The sequence below is a fragment of the Mastigoproctus giganteus genome, chromosome 14, assembly GCF_048544385.1.
Source record: "Mastigoproctus giganteus isolate SK-2022 chromosome 14, ASM4854438v1, whole genome shotgun sequence".
In the NCBI taxonomy this organism is placed as follows: domain Eukaryota; kingdom Metazoa; phylum Arthropoda; class Arachnida; order Uropygi; family Thelyphonidae; genus Mastigoproctus; species Mastigoproctus giganteus.
In genome coordinates, this window is record NC_143588.1 from 27,492,985 (window position 1) to 27,515,359 (window position 22,375).

The window sequence follows — 22,375 nt, forward strand, 5'->3', positions numbered from 1 at the left end:
TATTTGGTTGGTTTAGCACTTGAAAGCGTGAGGTGGCTATATAGTCTGAAAGTATCTGGCCACTTTGTGTGTGTGTGTGTGTGTGTGTGTGTGCCTGTTCTGTCTTCTGTACGGCTATGCCATAAGGCTGATCGGCAGTTGACATCAGCACACACTATATTTGTAGTAGGTAACAAGTCTATGATTGCTTGTAGTATTCAATAGCACACACTGCCACTGGAGAGCAGAGGTGACCCACCTTTGTGGCTGTAGGGTCAGTATTTTTAACTACTATTGCTGTAGAAGGGACACCTGAGGTGTATTCTATTATTTTATAGCCCCTTGGGTATCCTTGAATCCTACCCATATGTGTGTGTAGGGCTCTTGGAGTACCAAGATATCTATATTATTTTCTTCCAATTTGAGTTTGATCTGATCTACAACGGCTCTTGCTTTTTGAGCATTCAATTGGACAAGATTTAGAGCCCTAGTCACATTTATGTTTTCAATCTGGCCCATAATTGGTCCTAGATTGTATAAGTTTTACCATTTTTTTTTTTTTTTTTATAACAGGGGCATTTATCATCCCTGATACTATGTGCATAGTAGTCAGCCGTGCTACTTTACAGGTAGCACATTTTGGCTGCTGATTTTTAATTTGGCAGTTTTTGTAATCGTGGCCAGTGACTGCAGTCTTTGGCAGTATGGCCATATTTATGACAGTTAAAGCACTGCTGTACAGGAAAGAATTCCCTGAATTTATGGCTGGTCCAGTCAGCGAAGACTCTTTGCTGTCGTAGGTTTTTCCAAATTCTGGGTGACACTTCCACAATGACATATTGAATTGCCCATTTCTTTTGTTTTTTTGTCCTTCTTTTTAGAAGAAATTCTTTGGAAAACTCGTCCAGTTCCATTATATTGATAAAGTTTTTGTTGTAGAAATCCAACATAAGATCTCTTTCCAAAGTTGTCTCACGGATGTCAAATATAATAATGTTGGGGTTCCTGCCCCTTGGCTTTTCTGATTGCAGTCCCTGTTTTACTACCCCTGGGTTGGTTTCAATCTTTTTAACAACCTCTTTATTTGTTACTTCAATTAAAACTCCATTATCTTTTATTTTTCTTATGTTATTCACTATTATTTCTTTCAAATGAGGTTTTAATTTTGTCACGACATTATCCCTGATTGCCTCGCTGGATTTGTATGTAGAGTCATTCTTAGCCTTGACTCTACATACGAATGACTATCACTAGTATTCTACTAGTGATAGTCAGAACACAAGTTTAGTTGTTTTATTGACTTAATTGTCATACTAAGTAATTTTCTATAAGTTCTAGCTTTATAGTTCTAGCCAAGCTCAATGGTTTATTTTTGAATTCAGATAGCAATTTTTAAAGTTAATACTTAGTGTCCATAGATTTTACATTTGTAACTTGCCACCATTGTTATAAGATATGGAATATTGTAAGGTTTAAGGTGAAACTAGATTGCAAAAAACGTAGCACTGTATTAGAAATCTGTTAGATTAACATAGTATTATCAATTAATCAGTAAAATTTATTAATCTTATTAAAGTTCATTCTTAATTAAATTATATTTAACATTAGCATTAGCATTAGTAGAGGCATTTGATGCAAGAAAGCAAGCTTATGCAGCATCAGCCAAAAAAAAAAAAAAAAAAAAAATAATAAAATAAAATAAAATAAATAAATAAAAAATAACCACTTCCACTTCACCCCTCTGTTCGTTCGAAATACCTGTCCAGCTGAGCCTTTAACTTATTTAGGCTATCAACTTCCACGACAAGGGATGGAAGTTTATTCCACCAACCAACCACCCGCTGGCTGAAGGCAAATTTCCTCACTTCTATCCTACATCTGTCTTTTCTCAATTTGAATTTATGCCCTCTCAGGTGTTTATTCTGAGCAAGAGGAAGAATCCCATCAGCATTGAGCACGCTCAAACCATTCAAGGCTTTATACACCTCTATCAGATCACCTCGCCGGTGCCTAGTCTCCAGACACTGTAATTTGCAAAACGTAAACCTTTCTTTGTAAGAGCACCCCTTTGTTCCATTCACTAATCTTGTTGCCCTTCTCTGTACCCGTTCCAGCATCTCTACATCCTTCTTGAAATGAGGCTTCCAGACCTGTATACAGTACTTTAGGTGTGGTCTGACCATTGCCTTATACAAGGGAATAATCACCTCCTTATCCCTGCTAGAAAAATTCCTGTATATCATCGACAATACACCATGAGCTACTCTTGCAGCCCGTTTGCACTGCTCAGAAAACTTCATATCTGCCTGCACAACCACCCCCAGGTCACTTTCATTCTCTACTACTGTCAGTGTAGTACCACAGAGTTGATACGTTGCTCTGGGGTTGCTGTTTCCCATATGTAGTACTTTACATTTGTCAATGTTAAACTTCATTTGCCACCTCTCAGCCCATCTGCTCAAACTTTCCAGATCCTGTTGCAGTAGTATAGTGTCAGCAGTGTCCTTGACAACCCTGCCAACCTTCGTATCGTCTGCAAACTTGGACATTAAGCTTGATATACCATCATCAATATCATTTATAAATACAGAAAACAATAATGGACCCAATACTGAACCCTGAGGGACTCCACTAATAACATTAGTCCACGATGAGCAGTGTCCATTGATTACCACTCTCTGTCTTCTCCCCCTCAACCACCCCTTTATCCAAAGCAGCATTTTGCCTCCAATGCCACACTGCTCCAATTTGTGCAGCAGTCTTCCATGTGCAACAGCATCAAAAGCCTTTCTAAGATCCAAGTATATAATATCAAAGTTATTCCCTGCATCCAGTTCTTTTGTGACTGCATCATAGTATCCAATCAAATTGGTCAGGCAAGACTTCCCCTTAACAAAACCATGCTGTGTCTGAGCTATAACTGAAGTCTTGTCTAGATGATCCTGCAGTGCTTCTTTAACCAGTGCCTCCATTAATTTTCCAGGAACAGAAGTTAAACTAACAGGTCTATAATTACTTGTGTCGCCCTTTGATCCTCCTTTTTGAATTGGGGTCACATTTGCACATCTCCAGTCCATGGGTACGTCCCCTGAATCCAAGGAAGCTCTCATAATTATGGCTAAGGGTTTGCTTATTTCCTTTGCTGCTTCCTTTAATATAACTGGATAGATCCCATCCACCCCAGGTGCTTTTCTTGTATTTATCTTCAACAATTTATCTCCACTTTACTCTCAGTTATTACAAGATTCTCTAGCTTACTGCCAGAGTTGAATACACCTCTGGCATTCCCCTCGCTGAATAACTCCTCGTGTGTAAATGTCGATGCAAAATATTCATTCAGTTTGTTAGCTACCTGAGCAGGATCATCAACAGTTGACCCATCAATATCAAGTGGACCAATCTGATTCATCCCCTTCCTTCTAGAGTTTACATAAGTGAAGAACTCTTTGCTGTTTTTCTTTGCATCCCTTGCCAAAGATTTCTCGTAATCTGCCTTCGCCTGCCTAATCTCCTTTGTAACTTGGTTACAGATCAACTTGTATCTATCATAGGCTTCTGTGTCACGTGTTACTTTGTATGTATCCCATGCATTTTTCTTCTCTGCCATATGTCTCATTAGTTCATCTGACATCCACTAAACCTTGAACAATATTTCTTAGTTAGTATGTAAAGCCTAGTAGCTTCCAAAATAAGTTCTTTGAATGCTTCCCATTTTGAATTTGCTGTTGGTACCAAATTCAGTTGGTCCCACTGTATAGAATTTAAATACAGTCTCAGTCCATCGTAGTCGCCTTTACAAAAGCAATAACCCTTCCCGTTACCCCTAATGGTAGTTACCTCTTTGAGTAAATCCCACTTCAGCACACTGTGATCACTGCCACCTAGTGGTTCATTTACCTGCAGATTCTTAATGCATGAAGAATCACTACTGATAATTATATCAAGAGTATTACTCCCTCTAGTTGCCTCCTGAACATGCTGATGTAGAAAACAATCATCCAATAAATCCACAAAAGCCTTGCTAGTGTGTGAGTGACCAGCCCCCAAATTCCAGTCAATATCTGGGAAATTAAAATCCCCCATTATAAGACTCTCTGATTTACTGGCCCACTCTATTTCCCAGTACAGTTTCTTATTATACTCATTAGAGTCATTAGGCCTATAGCACACTCCTACTCTCAATTTTGATCTCCCAGTGCTTATGTCACACCAAACTGACTCGACACTGCACTGTCCAGCAATGTCGACTGGCTTCACTTCCTTGGATTTTATGTATTTCTTAACTAATAGCATAACCCCTCCTCCCTTCCTATCCTGTCTATCCTTTCTGTAGACATTGTACTCCCCAAATTCCAGTTCTGCATTCCTTATATCTGTGTGACACCACGTCTCTGAAATCCCCACAATATCTGCCTTTGTTCTTTTGAGCAATACCTCAAATTCATCAAATTTATTTACTAAACTCCTAGCATTGGTGTACACGCAAGTATACATGCACCTGTTCTTTTTCTTAGCTACCCTAACACAACCCATGTGTTTACTTGTACCCCAATGATTCCCAGCAGTCTCTGAAATATCCTGCATCTTATTTTCCAGGTTGTTGTTGTTTGGTTTTTAGGAGCATTAGCAACTAAGGACATATTGCTCCGGGGTTATGCGGTGGTCATTCGCTGACCTTTCCGCATCCTCCGTATTTGATGGTGTCGGGCTCGAACCCCGGTCTAATCAAGAAGCGTGTGCTACGCACTGCTGCTCTTGCCCACCTGGCTACGGAGGCGCCTATTTTCAGATATAATGTATATTTCAAATAACTATATTCTTACATAAGTCTTCTCCCAATTTTTTAAATTAAATTACTGCTTAATCATATATGCACGATATAAGTCAATTCCCTTTTTTAGCCACCTTTTGCATGATGTGGCATATTAAAGTGAAACCTGAATTAAGAACCACTGTCTACTTTCTAATTTAATTATTTATTCTGTTTCTTTTAAAGGTTTATATTGTGGCATTTTATTACACTGCACTGTAAAATTTAAAGTGCTGCATGTACTGCCTTATATGCAAAACCTATAAGTATAGATGGCATGATATTGCTTTTATTGATGCAAGAGTATGTTGGAGGCTATGATGATGTAAGGAGCCATTCCTTGTTGCCTGCCTAGAACTGTTTTGCAAATTGGTTTCTTTGTAAGCAAAGTATTAATGCAGTAGTACACGTATTTAAGCTGGCACAACCTCTCAAACCTATGTGACTACTAAATACAGTAGCTGATTGCATTCATTGTAAAAATGATTAGTTGTAAACTAGTCTGACCTAGTGGAAATGCTGGAGTATACACGGAAAACTGAAAATTGTGAAAGTTTACTTTTCCCTACCATAACAGGTGCAGGAGTCATGTTTTCGGATTTAATCAAAAAGTAAAACTAAAATTAAGACATCCCACAACACATTCCACCAACTGTTTTCATCTGATGTAGAAGATGAGCACATTCCTTGATTTTAAAAGGTGTGCAACAATGTATGTTTGTGTAAAAATGTGTCATAAATTATAAATACATCAGCATTAATTAAAGTTCAGGATTTCAAACTTGGAGTATAAATTTACCTTAATATGATAGCAATTGATGTTTGAATAGGGTGGATGATAATCATCCACCCTATTCAAACATCAATTGCAGATTATAAAAAAAGGTGAGTACCATAATAAATTAAGCTACGCTATCATATTAAGTCAATTATAAATGGTATTTTAAGTAATCTACAATTATCGAATTGTATAAATTGACCTTAAAATTGTAGATGATATTTTAGTGCCTCAAAGGCTGACTTTTATGACAGAATATACACTATACTACACATTTAGTGTTAATGCGAATCAGTAGTCATCCATTACTAGGCCTTCTTTAAGGAATTTTTAAACTGTATAAGTTATATACATATTCATATAACAATGTTTGGAAATGTACAAATACTTCTATACATCTGTGCACAAATGCATTATAAAAAATCCTACAACTGCTTTTACCTGCTCACTCATGCTCAGCTATCATTCAAATTTTTCCTGTTGTGTTCGTGTGTATGTGGCAATAGTACACATAAATAAAAAAAAAAAAAATTTACAATCGCACACGCATGCATCCACAGTAATTTTATTCTTTATGTATTTTTAATTTGTACCATATTTTCTAAATATTCATGATATTTGAATTTGAGCATCCGAACAGTAATAGTTGTTCTACCCAGATTTTTTTTTTTAAGTTACAGAAAATAAATGTCAGTATATCCACACATACATGTGCATGTGCACAGCTTGGCTTACCTATTGTCAAAAATAATTCATTAATATTAAGACTTGTTTTTGCTGATGTTTCTACAAAGAGCAAACCATTTTCTTCTGCATATGCAACTGCCTCCTGTAATAAAGAGAAATGGAGAATAAAATATATAAATTACTGAATAGTTTTTATTTAAAATGCTTCTATACTTCAAATGAGTCAATTACTAAAACTATATTTGAGGTCCTCTATGTACCCTTCTTTGGCCAAATAGTGGGGATGGGAGGGGGGAGGAAGTATGCATTTGATGATTCTTAGTAAAACAACACACAGTGTAGACACTACCAACCATGCCAAGTTACATACAAGAATTGTATGTACCTAGGCTTTGTAGTAAATTTCAATAAAACTAATACTTTGTTACCAACACATGGCTTAATCAGTGGTTCCCAATCTTTTTGTCACTCAAGTCATACTTTAAGTTAAAAGACGAATATTAATGACACACCGAAATAGTGAATGCCATTGAACTCAATGGAATTTTTCCTAATCTTGCGGCATACTTGAAAATGGCTGGCCAAACACCAATGTGCCCAGGCACACCAGCTGAAACCACTGGTTTAAGTATCTCTTCATTTAAAATAATTTGAAAGATTCCACATAATTTCCTTTACACAATATACTATGAGAGAGATAAGTCCACCCAATATAAGTGTGTGTGTATCTGATACAGAGTGCACAAAGCATATCTATTACTTAAATGACACCAGTTTATATTAAATGCTTCCTTGATCATTCAACTCAATACAGCTGCAACAACGTAAATTTCAATATTTTTCACAATAAAATCTTGAGTGCTACATTTCTATTTCCTATGCCTCCCACCCTCTCTCTCTCCCTCACAATTGAGAGTGGGGTTGAAAACAGAAATAAAATGATTTCCTTTTGAAAAATCTATTATTTTATCAGCACATCATCTTTTCTCAGTTACAGTAATAGCCACAGAGTGCAAGGAAGCCATAGGCTTTTGCTGCACTATTCAGGGAGGGGAAAAAATTATTTCCTTCCCTCCTCATATAGGTAACTATCCAGTTGATCGTTGAATTTATTCAAACTGTCAGTCTCAACTACCTGCAAAGGAAACCTGTTCCAGAAGTCAACGATGTGCTGGCTAAAAAGAAAACTTTCTACAATGTAATTTGAATTATACCCCCAAGTTATGGAATTTTCTACAACAGTGAAAATTCCACCTTCATTCATTTTACTAATCTCTCTCAGTCACCTTTGAGGTGCCTAGTTACCTACAGAATTGGAGTCTTTTCTCATACTTTTCTCATACAGCCAAGCTCTGTAACCTACAGAATTGGAGTCTTTTCTCATACGGTCGTCATTCTGCCACTCTCACCATGCAAGTAGCCTGTCTCTGGAACCTTTCAAGAAGCTCTGTCTTTTATTGGATGAGTGCTCTATACTTGAATGCAATATTCCAAATGTGGTCTCACAATTGCCTTATACAGTAGGACTATGACCTCCCCATCTGTACAGGGCGCTTTTTTGATAAATCATCGATAGAACACCATAGGCTCAGAAAACTTGGTATCTGCCCACATTATAACTCCCAGACCCCTTTCTTTCTCTACTGTTTTTAATTCAGTCCCACCAAGTGTATAATTTATTTTGGGGTTCCCCAAGTGTAAGACCTTGCATTTTTCTGCATTAAAACATGGCTGCCACTTTTCTACCATTCTTGGTAGCTTGAAACTTGCAGCTTTTTCAAGTCATCCTGAAGGCGTCCTGCTTGTCACTGATCATTAAGGGATTTTACATTATTATGGCGAAATGTGTGTCCCCTTCACTGAAATCTTCAGTCATAAAAAAAACAAATTTTCAGAATCTTTTCTTCATTCCTATTTTTCAGACTTCATAAACTTGTTACTCCGCATCTCACTTGTGCAATTTGTGTGTGTCATGTTTCTTGTTATCGATTGCTTATTTTTTTATTATTTTTTTTTTACTGTTTTCTCATTAACCTAATGCTATTTTACATTCAGTGTAACAACATTGAAAATAAAAGGATTTCTCTACAACAACCATAAATTTCTACCTTTTAATCTGAATTTTTACTTTTACTTTTTTATTACAATATTTGCGTTAAAAAAATGACAGAACACTTCAATTATATTGAAGTAATTGCTGAGTGTGCAGCCTGACCATGAGAAATTATTTGTTAAGATTTCTCACATTCTTTTCTCGCAATGCGGGAATGAAATGAACATCGGCCAGAAGGTTCATTTCATTAGTTAAAAGTGCATATTTATAGTTGGCTTCAAGAAAGTGGATAGCCTTACAGGATAGCTTTGTCAATCTCAGATAAAAATTAAGATTTTGCAAGCTGTAGATAATGGTGTGCATTCTAAGACTGACATCGCCAAAACAGTTCGGCATTCCTAAGAGTACTCTGTTCACTATTCTGAAAGATTTGAAAAATATTTAAGGTTTAGAAGAATCTCTGCACCGGGTGGGATTCAAGCATGAAAGGTGAAGTATCTGTATCTTGAAAATGTACTTTTGGAACGAATAACAATGATGCGTGCAAAAACGTTCCTATTTATGGTAATCTTTTAAAAGGTAAGGCTGAATCGTTCGCACATCAAATGGATATTGGAGAATTCAAAAAATTTCAGATGGATGGCTTCAGAAATTTAAGACTCATCATGGCCTGTCTTTCAAAAATGACGGCCTCCGTAGCCGAGTGGTCATGAGCAGGAGTGCAGTAGCACACGCTCTTTGAGTAGACCGGGGTTCAAGCCCCTGACTGCTGAATACAGTCGATCTGCCAACCCGCACTGGACCAGCGTGGCAGATTATGGTCCATTTCCCTCAGCATGAATTGTTGAGGAGGCTTCCATCCTGCAGTGGGTTGATAATGGCTGCACTTTATGGCCTGTCTTTCAAAAATGTGTGCGGCAAAAGTGCGGCCATCGATATTGATGCTACAAAGGAATGAAATGATTGGAGTCTGATGGAACTGCAGTCTTTTTTAAATTGCTAACAAATAAAACACACTTAAAGGCGAGAAATGCAGTGGCAGAAAAAAGGCCAAAAAATAGACTATCGTTCTCCTATCAGCAAACATGTCTGGCACAGAGAAGCTTCCTCTTTTTAATCATTGGGAAAGCCCAGAAGCCTCGATGTTTTAAAGGTTTGAAGACATTAGCATTAGCAGAGGCATTTGATGCAAGAAAGCAAGCTTATGTGGCATCAGCCAAAAAAAAAAAAAATAAAAAAAATAATAATAAAAAATAACCACTTCCATTTCACCCCTCTGTTCGTTCGAAATACCTGTCCAGCTGAGCCTTAAACTTATTTAGGCTATCAACTTCCACGACAAGGGATGGAAGTCTGTTCCACCAACCAACCACCTGCTGGCTAAAGGCAAATTTCCGCACGTCTATCCTACATCTGTCTTTCCTCAATTTGAATTTATGCCCTCTCAGGTGATTATTCTGAGCAAGAGGAAGAATCCCATCAGCATTAAGCATGCTCAAACCATTCAAGGCTTTATACACCTCTATCAGATCACCTCGCTGGTGCCTAGTCTCCAGACACTGTAATTTGCAAAACTTAAGCCTTTCTTCATAAGAGCACCCCTTTGTTCCATTCACTAATCTTGTTGCCCTTCTCTGTACTCGTTCCAGCAGCTCTACATCCTTCTTGAAATGAGGCCTCCAGGCCTGTATACAGTACTCTAGGTGTGGCTTGACCATTGCCTTATACAAGGGAATAATCACCTCCTTATCCCTGCTAGAAAAATTCCTATATATCATTGACAAAACACCATGAGCTACTCTTGCCGCCCGTCTGCACTGCTCAGAGAACTTCATATCTGTCTGCACAACCACCCCAAGGTCCCATTGCTATGTATCGAGCAAACCAAACGGCATGGATGACAAATCTACATGGCATGGACGACATCACAAATCTACGAAGGATGGATCAGAGACTTAGATCGCTGGGTGAGTGAGAGAATAGAAAAATTTTGCTGTTTGTGGATAACTGTACCCCTCATTGTCAAGTAAACGATCTACAACCAAATATGACATCGTTCTTCAGCCACTCGATCAAAGTGTAATCCAGTGTTTTCAGAAAAACCACCAAAGAATGCTATTAAACAAAATTGTGCCATGTCTTTAAAGCAAAATTCAATGCGAAATAGACATCCTGCAGGCAGTGTATTTATGTTTCAAGATGGGATGAAGTAGATGAAAAAGTAATTGCCAACTGCTTCAAACATGGTGGATTGAATGATGCAATGTGTGAAGTTTCACATGCTTCTTCCTCAATTAATTGCGAAGACCAGTCCAATAATAGGGAAGAAATATTTGAGCTTGTATGTCATCACCTAAACTTACAGGAAAATTTAAGCTTCAAAAGATTAATGAATGTTTCAGGATATGCACAAATGAATAGGAACTCATTGCAGATATAATGGAATATTCTGAAATTTGTAGTAAAGATGAGGCCCCTACTGTGGTTGAACAATGCTCATCAAGGGTTAGAACTTGTACGTCAATATTTTCAAGCGAAGCCTAATGGCGAAAGTGAAATAACTGCTACCACACACCTTCATAATTCTCTTTTGAAAGATGCTCTACTATTGAAACAGTGTGTTTGGACAGATTATTTTAAAGTATGAAACAATTCTCCTATTAGATGATAGATATGTAGCCCAGTAGTGAAATTTACAATTTAATTATAATCTTAATGCACTCTGCAATCAATGCAAAATTTACAATCATAATTTTCTTCTTTAATACCATAGTACATATTATAAATAAGATTATACTATATTGTATTAGTAGACTTACATTAAATGTTCAAGTTTTTACTTGTTTTGTTGCTGATTTTATGAACAATCGATATAATGTCTTTCCTGTATAATGACAGTTTTTCTCATTCCCCTGGGAGGAACGTTATATAGAGCTTTGACTGTATATAATAGAGAACATATAAAACATTGTCTTAATTTTTTTATCTTTAATGAATTTTGATTAATTGTATTGATTTTTTTTTACATTAAAGGTGTTAAGAAACATTGAATTAAAAATTTTTAGATTAGAAAGACCACAAAAATATCGAGGAAAAATGTGTATGTTATGTAAACTCTTATTATGCTTTTGAAGGGTGGCTCAAAGAGCACTATAGGTGGACACCAGCCCCCCCTCCATCTAATTAATATTTCAGTATATACCAATGATTTTTTTTAGCATTTTATTAGAGTATTTATGAAGCCATGGCCTATATGTAAGTTGAAAACCTGCATGCTTAATGTACTCTACTTGCATTTTTTTCCCCTGGCACTTTCTATTTTCTTTGAATGCTGCAGAAAATGAATGAAAATCTTTAAGATAGCATTAAATTTAACTAAGCATATCTCTGAACTGTAACTGCATGTGATAAATAGTATAATAATAATAATAATTATTATTGGGAAGAAAATCTCAAATGTCATCTGACATACATTCCCCAAGGTGGAAGTAACAGTTGAGGCAGAGTGGTGCCATCTGATGTCACTCTCAATAATTACTGCTCACCACTGGATGCTAAAAAGCTAAATAGGTCCACGTCTGGATGAAGACAAGCAGAAATATTGAACATATTGTATAAAGAGTGATGCAGGAGAAAGTCACTTGAATTCAGGCCTTAGGTAAGAGTTGGGTTAAATAAGTTGGGGACAGTCTCCTGTACAGCTATCATAACTGAAGGGCAAAACCACCCAGCCCAACTGTCTGGGAGTGCTTTCTGCACACATAGAAAGCACTCCCAGAAAGAAGAAGCCAACATGAAGTGGAGCATTGAAATGAATACATTCATCAAGTGAGCATACTACGGAGTAATGAAGCTAGAGACAGACACGACAACGTACAGGACGAAACTGCACGCAAAGTGGTTGGTACTGTTCTCTACTATTCAAGTCACTGAACAACGAACAGCAGATCAGACATGGACTATAATAATAGTAACCAGACACAAAACCGACCACCGCATGCACTTAGTACCAGTACCCATAATGGGGTGGAAAAAAATCCCATAAAAGAGAAAAATATTTTTAACAAATAATAATAATGCTGCCATTATTGAAATTTAGTGATCCGTCTTGAATATACATAAAAGATACTGATTATTCTATCAATGAGTAAAGCAGACCAGCATTTCATCTTAAAAGAACTAATATTTCAATTAAAAAAAAAAGTAAATATGAATGCATCAATAAATGGACACTGAGTTGTACACAACAGCTTTTCAACCTTTAAAGCGGTGTTTCCCAACGTGGGTCCCACGCCCCACATGGGGGAAATTTGATTGTTCAGGGGGGCAATTCAAAAATTGCTCGTCTAGAGTTTAAAACAACCGCCTACTATGATTTAACTTGTACAAAAGAAGAATTGTTGGTATCTCAATTTGAAATAAGCATTCGTTAAATGTTGTACTTTCTATAGAGCCACACTTGAAAGTTTGGAGTAATATCAACTACAGTTTGCTTGGAGAGTATTGCTTACTATGCCTAGTGAAGGAATAGTACGTACTGTATTGGATGATTGCTTATGGCATGCGCAATGTGCAAGCAAAGTGGTTGTCTACTGTAGCCTACCGCAAACTCAGCATGTTATATGAAATAGGTTATTCCTTTCATACAAACGCTCGTTTGGGCATCGTGACTGTACATTTGGATAGGTTTGGCGATCTCAGATTAAAATAAAAATTACTTTGTCCGCGCACAGAATTATTATTAATGAAGAACCGTGATACACAAGGTGTGTATTTGTCGTATATGTATTTCTGTGGTCTCAGTAAATAAGCAAATAAGTCCAAAAACTCGAATTTGCAGGAGAGGAAAAATAAACTTCACACTCTCATATAAACACGCATATATTCGAATATACAAATATTTATTACTCACGCTAAAACTACAATAACGAAGATATCTGCGTGTCACATAATAGTAAATAATAAATACTTTATTATAGTGCACTTATCTCATTTTTGACAAATTAGACTTATCTGCTTGTTCACAGAGACCACAGATTTAATAGCCCGAATTCAGTAATTTGTGTGATTTATTCATTCAAAAAGCGTACTAATAATTAATTTTGATATATTAAAATAAAATAAAATTAACTTTAATGCGTAGTTTATTTTTAGTTTTTGATTTATCTTATATTTATTTCTTTCAGTTGCGCAGTAAAATGAGTAGTGCAAGTAAAAAAAAAAAGTTCGTCAGTATTCAGAGGAATACTTAAAATTTGGTTTCATACCCGCTGTCCACGATCAAAGGTCACCTTTTTGTCTTTTATGCCAACAATGCTTGACCAACGAATCAATGAAGCGAGGTCGTCTTGAGGCGCATTTGAAGGCGAAACATAATGCTCATGTAAATTCAGATTTAAATTACTTTCAAAATTTAAAGAAGAATTTTGAAAAAAGAGCAACATTAAAGTCTCTGTTTATTGCTCATACTGCAACTGCCAATCGTACTCTTGAGGCTAGTTATGAAATTTCTTTACTCGTTGCTAAATCTGGGAAAAATCATACTATAGGAGAGAATTTAATCAAACCATCAATATCAGCATTTCTTAAAACAGTTCTGGAAAAAGATGACAAAGACGTGAAAGCTATGCCACTCAATAACAATACTGTTAGCAGAAGAATAGATGAAATGAGTGAAGATATTGAAATACAACTTGTTGGAAAGCTGAAAACAAGAAAATTCTCAGTGCAAATGGATGAATCAACTTTGAGAGACAGTGAAGCCGTACTGATAACTTATGTGAGATATATTGATAAAGGTAATTTTGCTGAAGAAATGTTATTCTGTAAATCATTAGATAGCACCACTACCTCCAAAGATATATATAATAAGCTAAAAAATTACTTAGATGACAATAATATACCAATGAAAAATATAACATCTTGTGCTGCAGATGGTGCTCCTAATATGATGGGCAAGAAAAATGGCTGCTTAAAATTGATGAAAGATGAGAATCCAGAAATGCTTCTTGTGCATTGTGTTATTCATAGGGAAAACTTGGTAGCTAAAAATATTTTGCCTGTTCTTCATGAAGTACTAAAATCAGTTATAAAATGTGTCAATGCTATTAAAGCTAATGCCAAACGTGAACGTCTCTTCGAGCTTTTTTGTGAAGAACAAAATGGAGACCATGTGAGACTTTTACTTCACACTGAAGTAAGGTGGCTCTCGAAAGAGAACTGCTTGAAAAGATTCATGGAACTATTTGATACTATTAGTGACTTTTTAAGTGACAAACCTGAAATGAAGCATCTGTTAACGGTCGATGGTAAAGCATTTGTGAGTTATTTAGCCGATATCTTTGAAAAACTAAATATATTAAATAAACAACTTCAAGGAACAAATAAAACTCTCGTCGATGCAAAAGCGAAGATATTTGGTTTCATTACATTTATTGAATTATGTCAAAAATATATTTGTAACAAAAATTTTGAACAGTTTCGTTGGCTGCAAAAATGTGAAGTGACTGATACCGCTGTACTTATTGTCGATCATCTGAAAATTCTGTCCGCTGATTTAAAAGAAAGGTTTTCTGATTTAAAACAAATTGATTTTCCAACCTGGATGATGCAACCAATGTTAGTGGATTTGTCTGATGTATCAATGCAGTACCAAGAAGAACTCTCAGAAATGCAAAATGATGAGTCAGTTAAAACTTTATTCAATATAAAAGGAGCGATGGCATGGCTTTGTGATGAAACAGAAATTAAATACCCAAATTCAACCAACTTTGCAAGAGAGCTATTGTTACCGTTTCCATCTTCATATTTAGCTGAATGTGGATTTAATGCCATAAATGATTTGTTACTAAAGAAAAGAAATCGACTGGATATCACAAAACGGGGAGACTTGAGACTGAAGCTGACTAAATTGGAGCCCAATATAAAATCTCTCTGCGGCAAGCATCAAGTACAAGGGTCTCACTAAATTTAGTGCACTCATCTAGAAGTGACTTCACATGGAATGTTGAAATTATTAAACAATTAAATAATAATTACTAAAAATTAAAATATTATAGAAAAATCTTTCATATAAATTATTTTGTACTTGAATTTTAGTTGTCTATTATATGTTTTGAAAATTTACTTACTGTTTTTTCTTAATAATTTCCTAATGATTTCTTCCTAAAACCTAAGTCTTGTGTCCTGAACAAGTTGTAATTAGGCTTCATTTAGGGAATAATTCAATTTTTGAATATAAAAAATATGTATGTGTTACATAGGGGGGGCATCAGAATTTTAGAAAGACTTAGGTGGGGCATGGTAAAAAAACAGGTTGGGAAACACTGCTTTAAAGAGTCAAGCTGAAATTAAACAAACAAATGCCACATATACCGGCAACAATTTCTGCGAGGTAAACAAACTGTTCCATAAGCAATTCTTAGACTTCAGTCTCAGTCGTATGTTTCCCAAACCCAAAACTTAAGAGGAAGGAGCATTATAATCCAGATTTAATCCTTCTTGAAACCTTAAAAGCATGTAAATGAGTATGCTACAGGCATTAAAAAATGCACAGCATTTTACAGGATTGATCACTGAAGAAAGATAAAAAAAAGTCATGGTGTAAAACTTGTCTTTCCTAAATCTAAAACTATTTCAATTAAAAATTATAATCATTCATTAAAATTACTTTTTTGTTATACTGGCAAAAGCTGTCAATCAAATCCTCATTTATCTTATACAAAACCATACGAATATGCCTTCTTTATGTATAAGGATGTCAACAGAATTTCGTTTACTTAATCCACTTAAAAACATCAATCAGATCACATTCTCCAAGCCCATAACTGATAAATAAGATTAACAATTATATTCATGATTTATTGCAAACTCTTTTGACCTGGTGGTTGTGCTGTAGTATAAACAAGAACATTTTAAAAGTAAATACAGTACCTCTGTGGTTCATTCAATATGTGTAATTTAAACTGATTACTCCAGGTTTTGCTTTCTCAGCTTTTCCTTAATTCCCCCCCCCCCCAACAACAGTAATTATCACTTGTTTGGGCAATGAAGGAAAACCTGAGAGAGCAAAAATTCAAGCCATTTGATGAAATCACATGTGGTGTCCTGAACTAGCTATGCATCAGTGCCTTGCCACAGCAAATCACCTTAATATCCTTGCTACCATTAAAACTTACTTCATATTCTACAGCTCTGTTGTTTGCCTTATCCACTTTATTGCCAGCTAATGCAATTACAATTTCTGGACTTGCTTGACGCTGAAGTTCTTTAATCCATGATTTTGCCCTATTAAATGATTCCTATAAAAAGAAAGATGGGGATTTTAATGGATAAGCTATGCTTATTATATATATGAGGTATGATTAAAAAGTTTAAGTACTGAACTAATATTTGGGAAAAGAAGCTTATAATCTATTTGACTGGACCTCTTTCAAGGTAGTCTTCTTGACTTAGTATACACCAATTCTGATACTTCTGGAAGCATTCCTGATCAGTGGAGCTCTCAGGATTTTCTGCAGGGGACGAAGGGAGCTAAAACAGTGTTTCAGGGAATCATCATTTTAATCATCAGGTAGCAATAAAAAAAATCCCTATTATTTTTAACATGGGAGAGGGAGGTATATAGTCCCTTTAGCCCTTATTTGGACTGTTGCTATTTTTGAAAAGGTTCTTTTGGAAGTGCTAATAGTTCCTCTGTTGCATTCTGAACTGATTAACATCCTCAGTTATTGCAAATCTGTGACCTTTCAAGGCGGCTTTAAGCTTGACCAAAAAAAAAAAAAAAAAAAAAAAAGCCCACAAAGAGAGCTTAAAGCCAGTTAGTGTTGGAGTGCTTTGCAAGAAATTCTTGACAGAAAGTGCCAAATTGTTGCTTGCATTCATGATGCAAGCAATAATTCCCTGAAATACTTTTTTGGCCATTTTTTCGCCCAACGTAGAAGTGTTGTGTAGCATTCCTAGTTCATCACTTGACCATGTGGGACAAATTCATAATGAAAAATGTCCTGTGAGTCAAAAAATACAATAAGCACAATCTTCACATAGAAATTATCTTGCTCTATGGGCTTGAAGAAGAGGGGGCACCTTCCTTTGAGAGGATGGTGCCTGTTTCCAGGTCATGGACATATATCTATAATTTATCACTAGTAATGATGGAAGAAACAAAGTATGGGTCAGCAGCAGAGTACTGACAAAGATCCTAACATGCAAGAACTTGCTGCTCTCTGTGAACAGTGAGGATGAAGGCCACATTCCAAAATCTTGTGTTAAAATTTACTTAAGTTATCCCATAAGAAATATCAATTTCACTCTTCAGATTGTTAAACATCAATAACTTCTGATCAAATCATGAATACACCAGTGGATTACTAGTTTTGAAATTGAAAGGATACAAGAACGAGGGTCATCTCAGACAGACAAGCCACTTTAAATTTTGCAAGCTACTGAAAAGTCTTTGAATAGCATATACCATTTTCTCCAAAAGCTGTTTTTAACCTTTCTTGGGTTTCTGTTGCACTTATCCATAATTTGAAACAAAATTTGATGCAAATTTTGCTGCTCAGTAAAATCAGTCATTTTAAAATGTGACAAAACATAAAACACTTCCTATTTAAATATGCTAATACAGACTGACTACAGAAAAATGTGTTCCAGGTGTTACTATGTCTAGAAAAGCCACTGATTATATTGTGATATCATAACTCACTATGAAGCTGCACTTTCAAGTTACAAAGTCTGCGCACAGAGAGAGAGAGAGAGAGAGAGAGAGAGAGAAAAACTCTTTATAATCTGACCCTTGGGGGATTAAGAGGTACCATATTAATATTAAGCACTAAGAACCGAATTTACTGATATCTGTAAACCTTTATGATGACGAAAAGCCAGTGATAGTTGTTAAATATATAAATAACAGTTCAATTTCAAATGGGGCAATTTAAAAATGTAAATTAAAAAATAAAGTCACAGTAAATGTATTGTAATTAGAATTAGTAGAGCATATGATGATGAAAGAAAGCAAGCTTATAGAGCATCAACCAAAAAAAAAAAAAAAAACCCACTTCCCATTTCACCCATCCATTCACTCCAAATGTTTATCTAGTTCTGCCTTGAACTTATTTAAGTTGCTGACCTCCACTATGACAAATGGAAGTTTGTTCCAACTATCAACCACCCGCTGGCTAAAGGCAAATTTCCGCACATCTATTCTACAATTATCTTTCTTCAATTTATGTCACTTAAGCCTTTCTTGGTAACAACAACCTTTTGTTCCACTCACCAATCTTGTTGCCCTTCTCTGTACTCGTTCCAGCAGCTCTACTTCCTAAAATGAGGCCTAACCACTGCCTTATACAAGGGGACAATCACCTCCTTACCCCTGCTAGCAAAATTCCTGTATACCATTGACGAGACATCACGAGCTACTCTTGCAACCTGTCTGCACTGATCAGAAAACTTCATATCTGACAGTACAATTACCCCCAGGTCTTTTTCATTCTCCACTACCGTGAGTGTAGTACCACCTGGTTGATACGGTACTCAGGGGTTACTGCTACGTATATGCAGTACTTTACATCTGTCAATGTTAAACTTCAGTTGCCAGCTCTCAGCCCATCTGCTCAACTTTTCCAGATCCTGTTGCAGTAGCATACTATTACTGCTGTCATTAACAACCCTGCCAACCTTCGTATCATCTGCAAACTTACACATTAACCCTGATATACCTTCATTAATATCATTGATAAATACCAAAAATGACAATGGGCCCAACACTGAACCCCGAGGGACCCCACTAATAACATTAGTCGACAAAGAGCAGTGCCCATTGATAACCATTCGCTGTCTTCTCCCACTCAACCATCCTTTTATCCATTGTAACAACTTGATGCAAGCTGCTCCAATTTGTACAGTAGTCTTCCACGTGCCACGGTATCAAAAGCTTTCCTAAAATCCAAGTATCCAAATCAAAATTATTCTTTGCATCCAATTCCTTTGTTACCCATCATAGTATCCAATCAAATTTGTCACACAAGACTTCCCAATAACGAACCCATGCTGCATCTGAACATAACTGCATTCTTGTCCAGATGATCCTGCATCGCTTCCTTAACCAGTCACTCCATTATTTTCCCTGGAACAGAAGTCAAACTAACAGGTTTGTAATTACCCATGTCACCCTTTGATCCCCCTTTTGTGAATTGGGGAAACACTTGCACTTCTCCATTCCATGGGGACCTCCCCACAGCCCAAGAAAGCTTTCATAATTATGTCTAAGGGTTTGCTTACTTCCATTTGCTGCCTCCTTTAATATAACTGGGTAGATCCCATCCACCCCAGGTGCCTTCCATATGTTTAACTTCAACAATTTCTCCTCCACTTTGCTTTCAGTTACTACAAAATCATTTAACTCCTTGAATAACTACTTATGTATCAATGTATGTAGATGCAAAAATACTCATTCAGTTTATCAGCTACCTGATCATGATCATTAATAGTGAAACCCTCTATGTTAAGTGGACCAATCTAATTGATCCCTTTCCTTCTAGAGTTTACATAAGTAAAGAACTCTTTGCTGTTTTTCTTTGCATCCTTTGCCAAAGATTTCTTGTAATCTGCCTTTGCTTGCCTAACTTCCTTTGTGACTTGGTTACAGACTGGCTTATATCTGGCATAGGCTTCTGTGTCGCCTGATAATTTATATGCATCCCATGTATTTTTCTTTTTTGTCACAAGCCGCATTAATTCATCTGATATCTATTTAGGCCTAAATCTTGAACAGTATTTCTTAGTTGGTACGAAAAGTCTAGTACCCTCCAAGATTAATTCCCCGAAAACCTCCCATTTAGAATTCACATTGGTAACATCATCAGTTGATCCCACTGTATAGAATTTAAAAACTCTGAGAACACCGTAGTCACCTTTATGAAAGCAAAAACACTTCCCCTTACCCCTGATGGTAGTTACATCTTTAAGTAAATCCCACATCAGTACACTGTGATCACTGCCACATAGTGGTTCCTTTCTCTGCAGATTCTTAACACATGAAGAATCACTGCTGATAATCAGATATTGCCCCTTGGCAATATCATGTCCTATACCTGGTTGCTTCACAAATATCAAACAAGCAGTGCATTTTAAAAGGCTGTGATTCAGAGGGCAAACTGCCCCACTCGGCTTTTCACTGAGCCACAGCACTCCCATTAGCTTGAGCCTTTTGCTTTGCTGCTCTGGTCTGAGTCATGATTTCAATTCAATTTCAGTACAAAATTATAACCCTAAACTTATATATATCCCAATGCAGTTATAACACTATATATATGTTTTTTTTTTTTTTCAGTATCAAGTATTATCTCCGAGTTTCGTTATACATTTGTATAACTTCCGTATCAAGTTATGTATTAATTAATACTGTTACGTTTGTAAAATCTAAGTCGTTATATATATTTAGTTAAAAAAGTACAATTTAATTGATAATGAAATATAACAAGATTAATAAATTTTAATGATTAATCGATAATACTATATACTATACTAAGCTAACGCTATCTAGTACGGGATATAACGTTGTATTGTTTAACAATGGCGACGTTACGAACGGTAACTCTATGGACACTAAGTATTAATTAACTTCCAAAATCTCGTTATCTAAATTCAGAATAAGTCAAGGATCTTGACTAGGTCTATAAGCTACTTATAGAAAATAATTTAATACAGTATAACAATTAAGTCAATAAAGCGGCTAAATATAGATAAAAACTTCGCATTCAGCGGAGCTGTAAAAACTTATAAAACACGTGGATTGGATACCCTTACCGATACTAAATAATAACCTACAAAATCTCTATCGAAGTTAAAAATTAAACTAAGTATCATAACTAGGAATATAAAGCTACTTCTAGAAAATAAATTAATATGCCAATTTAAGTTAATAAAACAGCAAAAATTTAAAAAAACTTCTCTATTTGCCGGAGCCGTAAAAACTTTGCCTGCACAAGGCTACTTCTTATAATACTTTTATTACTAAAGTAATCTCTAAAAACATTATACAATTTATCAGAGATCCCCACTGCTCTTATCCTTGACAATATGCCTCCCCACCAAAGCATGTCAAATGTGCTGTGAAAGTCTACAAATAAGCTCAGCACATACCGCCTCTTCTATCATTCTAGTTATGGCATCCTCTGTTGATTTTTCTTTCTTATAGCCATACTGGCTATCAGAGGACATATTTCTTTGTTCATACCTAATCATCAGGTGGCTAATGCACAACCTTTCATAAGTTTTTACCATAACTGGTAACAGAGCTATGTGATTACCTGTAGCTATATCCAAATTCTCAAATTGAGAGATGGATTATACAATGTAAAAATAATATCATAAAGCAAAATCAGAAGCTTTGCCCTCCTATCAAGCATAAATGGCTTGCCAAATGGATTTCCTATACACTAATCTGGGTTAAACTTGCACCTTTTTACTTTCCGAGGCAGATGTTTCAGTGGCTATACAATGAGAGTAAAAATAAGCAGAACTTGGCAGTAAAGTAACTGTTTTGATCCGACTGGAACTGGTTTAGTGTTTGTATCTCTCTCTCGTCTTACTCTGGATACTTCGGCTGGGAGGCCTTGAGAGTAATACTTCAAGCTGAGATAGCTGGATTGGCTTCCTTAATATGGAGAGTAGATTTGTTGTAGATAACTCTGAAGCCAGGACAAGGTGAGAAGCGGGCAGTTGATTAATGGTGAGATGATTGATCAAAAGACAAAAGGTCTTTCCCTAGATCTCTGGGATAGTCTTCATTCAGTCAAAAAAAACAGGAACTGCAGCAGAACAGAATGAGCCAGCCAACACACTGTCCTCTGTCACCCACCTGAATATATAGTCCCCCCCCGTGCCTTGACCATGTTCTCATTGGCTACGGTGCTCATTAATGAGGGACCAATTCCCAGGGTCTGTTAAATGGGAACAAAACACTGCCCAAAAAAGGAACTATGTCGATGTAAAACCTGAACCTCAATATCTAGGTGGGGTGAAAGTACCAAATACAGGCTGGCCTCGATTAATTTGTCCCGCG

General features: G+C 36.2%; 1 protein-coding gene across 1 annotated transcript in view; it reads right to left on the bottom strand.

Moving 5' to 3' along the window:
* LOC150075031 (ras-related protein Rab-5B-like) overlaps positions 1-22,375 on the bottom strand; it is a 132,335-nt gene that overhangs the window by 11,483 nt on the left and 98,477 nt on the right. The window contains exons 4-5 of the mRNA XM_090388977.1: positions 16,485-16,607; positions 6,303-6,396 (exon numbers count right to left, since the gene is read on the bottom strand). Of these exons, the coding sequence (XP_090245103.1) occupies positions 6,303-6,396; positions 16,485-16,607 (217 nt within the window). The remainder of the gene's footprint in view (positions 1-6,302; positions 6,397-16,484; positions 16,608-22,375) is intronic.